Consider the following 7,633-nt stretch of genomic DNA (forward strand, 5'->3'; position numbering starts at 1 on the left):
CCATAAACATGTCAGTCAACATGCCATTAAGCATTTGAGATCATGGAGTTACAATCATAATTTCATAAGTATTATAGTAGTGAGAGTTATTGAGATAATGGAGAAGAGTAGTGAGCATTACTCCTTTGGTGGTTAAGAACATACGCCATAATTCAAAATTTTATAACATTACTATATTTTACCTGATTTTATAGATTATTAATTAACATGTTGTACCACATTCTTTTTTTCCTTAATAAATAAGTCAACAATAAACATGGTCTTGTTTAATTAATTAAAGATTGGTCCGTTATGGCAGGCGGATTAAAATACAAAAGAAGTGTTCACCAATCTATCCATACATTTCACGCCACGTTACGTATATTCATTGCTGTCGCTGCCGGCCCCACACAACTCTGCACCACCCAATGCCCATTTTACCACTCCCTTCTAAATTATCCTTTTTAATTCAGTCACCCATTATCTTCCCTCTCCCGCTGACACAGCTGCCGTTGCCGCCGGCGGCTTCCGGTTGTCTTTGTTCTCACAGAACCCTAGGAAGCTATATATGCATCTTTTGACGCATTTTATTAATTGAATTGAAGTTAAAAAAATATAAAAGATGTCGTTAATTCGAAGAAGAAAAGCACCTGAAAATGAAATTTCAACGGATGCGGAGCCAAAGCCTAATGCAGAAGAAGACGATAAGAAAAGTAAGAAGAATATAAAGGTAGGAAACAAGCAGAAATGGTCGTGTATCGACAGTTGCTGTTGGTTTATAGGATGTATATGCTGCGTGTGGTGGATTCTGCTGTTTTTATACAATGCTATGCCGGCGTCGTTCCCGCAGTACGTGACGGAGGCAATAACGGGGCCGTTACCTGATCCACCAGGCGTTAAATTGCAGAAGGAAGGATTAAAGGCTAAGCATCCTGTGGTTTTTATTCCCGGAATCGTCACGTGCGGCCTTGAACTCTGGGAAGGTCATCAGTGTGCTGAAGGATTGTTCCGGAAGCGGCTTTGGGGCGGTACCTTTGGAGAAGTGTACAAAAGGTATGCGTGTGCCTCTTCCTGTCTTTGCACTGAGGCTGTAATTTTATTTATTTTTGGTATAATCAGGTCATTTATTAGACAAGTAAGTTAAATCTCTTGAAAAGTATTGCTTCCTCGTAACAATTTATGTGCTACTATTTGACAAGCACACCTTTGAAAATTGTGGTCTAAACAAAGCATAAAACATTTATGAGACTATAAATCATCCCAATAAGAAGTTTAAAGTGAATTGTTTCTAAAATTGAAAAAGTATTTTTCTTAAAAAAGCAAAGGGTGCCACATAAAAGGGGAGGGAGAGAGTAATTGACAATCTGCTATCACATATTAAAATTCAATGATAATGCAAAAGAATTATACCCCGTCAGTGTATATAACTCAAATCCCGAAGATAATAACATACTGAATTAGAGTTTCAGCTGGATTTTGAGACTAATTAATTTTTTATTCTAATAATGAGAGGATGATTTTGAGACTAATTAATTTTATTCTAATAATGAGAAGATTTACACACTGATTTTATCTCTTGAGATACTCTTCTTTCAGCTGAATATTACTAATACTGAATAAGGAAACTGTTTGACATTGAAAAGCTTCTAGTTTTATGTGGTCACATGAGCGGAGCTTTGTGTTTTGGGGGGGGGGGGGGGGGGATTGCATGGGTTCATCCTATGAACCAACAGCAAGAAGTATATGCATCCTAAGAATAATAGCAACTGTTGTGTGTTTACTTCTTATTGTTTGAACCCCCTTAGTGAAAACCCTGACTCTGCATAGTTGTCCTAAAGTTTATTTTGCTTGCAATTTCAACACGGACTAATACAGTTTATTTAATTTGATGTACTTTAGTGTATCTTCTTTCTGGTGTTAGTTTATAAAGTAATTGTCGTTGTTTATTAATACAAAGCTGAAGAAAGGATATACTTCTGGCATCAGTGAAATCTCCAAAAAACGATTTTTTAGCCATCAGCTGAAATAGTTGAAAAATCATCTGTCTTTCAGGATGGAACATCTGTGGCATTGAATTCACTTCAATTTCAGTCAAAGAGACTAATATTTAGCAATAAGCTTTTTAGTTTGAAAAAACTAATAGGGAATCTACCACCACCACAGTTAATTTTGACTGTTGAAATTTTGCTCTCCAGGAATTGTAAGCTACACAGTGTAATACATCTTTCAGTTAGGCAGCGCTACTTTCTGATTTAGTAAGAGACTTCTGTTTAGGAATGAAAAGATCTCATATTTTCTTTCTTTCTTGGATTTTCTCCACTTCAAAACATGGTTCTTAACCTGTAACTTTTTCTTTTGATAAGATATGGAGTAGTAATAAAGGAAGAACAAAACAGAAAACAGCCTCTTAACCTCTACCTCACCCCTTCTTATAAAAAAAAAATATCTGTAACCATTGCTAGCATTTTCTTTCACTTCTTATTTTTTGTGATTCTTTGCAGACCGCTGTGCTGGGTGGACCATATGACACTAGATAATGAAACTGGGATGGATCCTCCTGGTATTAGAGTTAGGCCAGTTAGTGGACTTGTTGCTGCAGATTACTTTGCTCCAGGATACTTTGTCTGGGCAGTTTTGATTGCTAATTTGGCCCGAATAGGATACGAGGAGAAAACAATGTATATGGCTGCATATGATTGGAGGCTTTCATTTCAGAACACCGAGGTACTAATGTCTCCTTATGTGGTTTCGTCTATGTTTGTATTTGATGAAATCACGTTAAAAGCTGTTCCGGTGATCATTTGTAAAATGTTATAACTGTGATGCTCAATTTACTTCAACAGGTGCGTGACCAGACCCTGAGCCGGATAAAAAGCAATATAGAACTGATGGTTGCAACTAATGGGGGCAAGAAGGCAGTAATTATTCCACATTCCATGGGGGTTGTATACTTCTTGCATTTTATGAAGTGGGTGGAGGCACCAGCTCCAATGGGTGGTGGCGGTGGGCCCGATTGGTGCGCCAAGCATATTAAAGCAGTGATGAATATTGGTGGGCCATTGCTAGGTGTTCCAAAATCTATAGCTGGGCTTTTCTCAGCTGAAGCACGGGACGTTGCTGTTGCCAGGTAAAGTTGGTCTTGGTGAATCTTTCTTCTTCGCCAGCCAGTTAAAAGGAAGGGTGCAAATTACGTAGAGCTAAATCCTTTTATTTGGTTATTGAAACTAATTTGTGACCCATGCAGCAACTTCCTTTACATGCCGTGAAATTATCCTTTCTTTTATTTCTTTCAAGTTATGCTCTGAAAACTTCGAGAATCTCCAAAATGTAAACCGATATACTGAAAGCTTTCTATTTAATGCACTTTTAAGCATTGGACCATTAAAAACTACGTAAAAATTGAGTTCCATATTAGCATAACTCATCTTGGAGTTGGCAGCAAAATGAAAAACAAATTGCTATAGTGCCTTAAACACACACAAACCAAGCAACACCAAACAAACATATTACTCCATAAATGTCCTCACTCATACTCATCTTCTTCATTGTCCCTTTGTTATCATTCAATTCAGCACCAGCATCCTCATAGTCCTTATCTGGAGCAGCAAGGTCTTTAAGTTTGCCTTGCATGTAATGTATTTTTTCTTCTTTCTTTTGTAATTCGCCTCAATTTCAGGGCTATAGCCCCAGGTGTTCTGGATAAGGATTTATTCCATTTTCAAACATTAGAGCACATAATGAAGATGACACGAACATGGGACTCAACCATGTCAATGATACCAAGAGGAGGGGACACGATCTGGGGCGATCTTGACTGGTCACCTGAGGAAGGCTATTCTCCTTGCAAAAGTAAGTCTAAAGACGATGCTGCTCAGATTTCAGGCCATCACGAGAATCAAACTACAGATTCTAATGCAAAATATTATAGTTATGGAAGGATGATATCCTTTGGAAAGGATGCAGCAAAGGCTCATTCATCAGACCTCAAGAGGATTGACTTTAGGGTAATGTTAATCAGAAACCAAATTCTTTCATTGTTTCTCTCGTATGTGCTATTTTCCTCTATTTGTTTCAACTTTCAACATTGATTTCATTGGTGGTGGCCGGTGATTCTGAATAACCAGACTTCTACTATCAGAAATGCTAGAGGCCTGGGGTGGATCTAGTGAATAACTATGGGTTCATTTGAATCCAGTAGCTTTAGCTTAGACCCTTTGGTATGTGTTAAAGAAACCGCTAAGTATAAAATAACATATTTCTTCTTTTAGATTGATATAAACAATAGATTTCAAACCCCAATAAATATCGGATGTGGTAGAATTGCGAATCTGAACCCATAAAGTTCAAATTCTAGATCCGCCTCTGCTAGAGGCACAAAAAAAAAGCAGAAATAAAGCTATCTATAAATTAGTTAGCACTTTGATGTGAAGTCCTTGTTCTGATTCCAGTTCTTTTACTTATATTGTTATGCTATAGGCAAGCATTTGTTAGGCCAAGCAGGTATGACCAGCCTTGCTAAAAACTGCTGCTTTTGGGGAACTACCAAAGAATGAATTGGGTACCTGGTAACATGGTTGCATGTTTAAGAGCCAATGCAATGTGCTTGGTGTGATATCAGTGTAAAATAATGGAAACAAATGAAGTCTAACCATATATTACAAGTGGATGATGCCTTTGTATATCAAATTTTTCTAGATATCCTTAATTATTGCATTCCCTTTTTGTGATAAGTACCAGGTGAGGACTTATTGACAAAAAAGAAAGAAATATGATAAAGCACTACATGAAGCATTCCTTAAAAACTTGCTATCTCAGCAAAATAATCTGTTCAAAGTTTCCTTTTTGAAAAAAGAAAAAATCTCCCCTGCCAATGAAAATGACAAAGGTGGTTACAGTTAAGGTCATATTGAATGTCCTGCTGAAATGTATTTCTTTTACTTGCAAATAATACTCCAAGCTTGTCACTTGTCCCTTTTTTTTTGAATGAGGCACTCCATTCGTTATGTCAATTTATCTGAATTCATTGTGCTCCAAATAGACTATAAGAGTCAAGTTCTTTTGATATGTTTGCTGAACGCAGAACTAGACAAGCAAAGCATCATAACTGCCAGGGAAAAGCAATGGAAAAATAGAACCATGTTCTCTCAAATATCTCAAATTTGAAAACCACATTGGCTATGACGTACAATGTGCCTCTTATAGAGCAAAGAAATGCCTATTTCCTTACTTTTTCTTTTAATTAATACTCCTATTTAACATCCTTATGCCAGCAGCAGTTCATGTGAAATGTGCATCAATCAAGTGTTTCCATGGGATTGAACTGAATAACGTTAAAAATGAATGATCAATGATGTCTCAGTGTCCTTCCATATAATGGGTGTCTTTTCTTCCTATTTATGCTAATTTGAAACATCTTCTGTCTGTCAAGTTATGTCTTAATTTTTTGTGCTTTCAGGCTGTGCTAAATAATATTATCTCTCCCACTTGCTTCCTGATGCCCGGAACTAACTAGCGTTTATTTACATGCAGGGTGCTGTAAAGGGCAGTAATGTTGCAAATAACACCTGTGATGTGTGGAACGAGTACCATGACATGGGTGTTAGTGGTGCTAAAGCAGTGGAAGAGTACAAGGTTTATACAGCTGGAGAGACTTTGGATTTGCTCAACTTTGTTGCCCCAAAGATGATGGCCCGTGGTAGCGCTCACTTTTCATATGGGATAGCTGATGATTTGGATGATCCTAAGTATTCACACTACAAATATTGGTCAAATCCATTGGAAACAAAGTAAGACACCTCATTTTTTCTTTGGTGTCCTATAATGCAGTTTTTACTTGAATCCTTTCAGATAAGATGAAAAAGTGGTCTTTAACTTTATAGGTTGAAGTTCAAAAATCAAAACCAAATTTGCCTTTAGAGTTAGAGTCTTGACTATCTTACCTTTTTTTTTTTAAAAAAAAAAAACACAAAATTCTTTAACAGTTTCCAGTCAATAGTTTTCACTTGGACAAGACTTTTTGGTAAGCTAGATCATTATCTGTTTCTATTTCTCCTCCCTAAGGTAGAGTGTGGTTGAGGGGCAGCAGTAATCTCTTTGAGTACCAGCTGACCTGTTCCTGCATATCTTAATGCTCTATTCCGATAAAATACATGACTTTCTCCAAAAACAGTACAACTTATCTCTCTCGTGTTTTCCAAAATTCAAGGTTACATTTGTGAAGACTAAGAAGCCAAATAAGTCAAGTATTTTAGTGACGGTAGGTCCATCTCTGACAGATTGAGGGGGCACAGATTAACTGTCGGCTGTATGCCACCTTTCTGTATTCTTCAGCCACATGTGTATGTCTTTTGTTGAACTTAAAAGTATTTAAAAACGGTTATGTCCTTTCTTGCCCTTTTAGATACTTTTGAACAGGAAAAAGTTAAGATCCTTTAGATACTTTTGTTTCTTGCGGCTCATGGGAATCGTATGAACTATCATTTTAGATTCTCTTCTCAAGTTCACTTTTCTTTTTTCCCCTTTCAGAGTTCTCGGAAAGTTTAGTCAAATTTGAAAGCCCGAAAGGATGCTTCCTTAATTTGCTGCAGCTTCTTTAAATAAAATTAGTCTTAATTATTTTGTTCTCAGTTGCGTTTTTGTTTCTATTTGATCTGTTCTGCAGGTTACCAGATGCACCTGACATGGAGATCTATTCAATGTATGGAGTCGGTATTCAAACTGAAAGAGCATATGTTTACAGACGGATGCCAACAGCAGGATGCAATATTCCATTCCAGATTGATGCTTCAGTTGATGAAGAGGATGAAGATAGCTGCTTGAAATCTGGTGTTTATACAGTAGATGGTGATGAGACTGTGCCTGCATTAAGCGCGGGATTCATGTGTGCAAAAGGATGGCGTGGAAGAACTAGATTTAATCCCTCTGGTATCAAAACTTATGTAAGGGAGTATTATCATGCTCCTCCCGCAAACCTTCTTGAGGGTCGTGGTACACAGAGTGGTGCCCACGTTGATATAATGGGAAATTTTGCTTTGATAGAGGATATAATGAGAGTTGCTGCTGGTGGTACAGGTGAAGACGTGGGAGGTGATCAAGTTTACTCAGATATCTTCAAGTGGTCTGAGAAGATCAATTTGCGTTTGTGACTCATGGTTGTGATCATCTGTCACTGCTCTACTATAGTTTCATAAATTTACATACCCATTTCACTGGATGCCATTCAAATATTAGAACTACACAGTTATTTTTTCAGATACAGTGCAGGATTTCATGCTTCTGGTGGTGTATATTGTAACAATAGCAGCTCATCTCGTTATACAATAACAGAGAACAAGAGATGGTGTGCAGTAGGTATTTATTTGATGCTGTACCATTAAAGTCTTTCGATTGGTAATCTGTTGTAAGTTATGGACTGGGGGATGTTGATAGTATTCAAATGGTTGCTTAGTCAAAGAGCAACCGAGGGAACTTGATGTGTTTTAGATAATACACAAGTCGAAGTACCAAACAGCATATGGAAAAATGATCCTGAATATTATGGGTTGGAATTGGTGGATTAAAGATTTTATTTTTTAACTATGTGTTTTAAGTCTTCAAAACTTGAATAAGTGAATCAGTATTGTACTTTATCTGGGAGTGTGCATAATTAAAATTT

At 37.1% G+C, this 7,633-nt stretch overlaps 1 protein-coding gene across 1 annotated transcript; it reads left to right on the plus strand.

Annotated features, from left to right (window-relative positions):
- The first annotated feature begins 367 nt into the window (after positions 1 to 367).
- On the plus strand, positions 368 to 7,554 carry LOC109218871 (phospholipid:diacylglycerol acyltransferase 1-like). The gene is made up of 6 exons (XM_019383267.1): positions 368 to 1,032; positions 2,481 to 2,703; positions 2,823 to 3,106; positions 3,656 to 3,983; positions 5,509 to 5,765; positions 6,641 to 7,554. The coding sequence occupies exons 1-6, from the start codon at positions 602 to 604 to the stop codon at positions 7,122 to 7,124; spliced, it is 2,007 nt and encodes a 668-aa protein (XP_019238812.1). The 5' UTR covers positions 368 to 601; the 3' UTR covers positions 7,125 to 7,554.
- The last annotated feature ends 79 nt before the right edge of the window (positions 7,555 to 7,633 follow it).

The sequence above is a fragment of the Nicotiana attenuata genome, unplaced genomic scaffold (genome assembly GCF_001879085.1).
Source record: "Nicotiana attenuata strain UT unplaced genomic scaffold, NIATTr2, whole genome shotgun sequence".
Taxonomy (NCBI): domain Eukaryota; kingdom Viridiplantae; phylum Streptophyta; class Magnoliopsida; order Solanales; family Solanaceae; genus Nicotiana; species Nicotiana attenuata.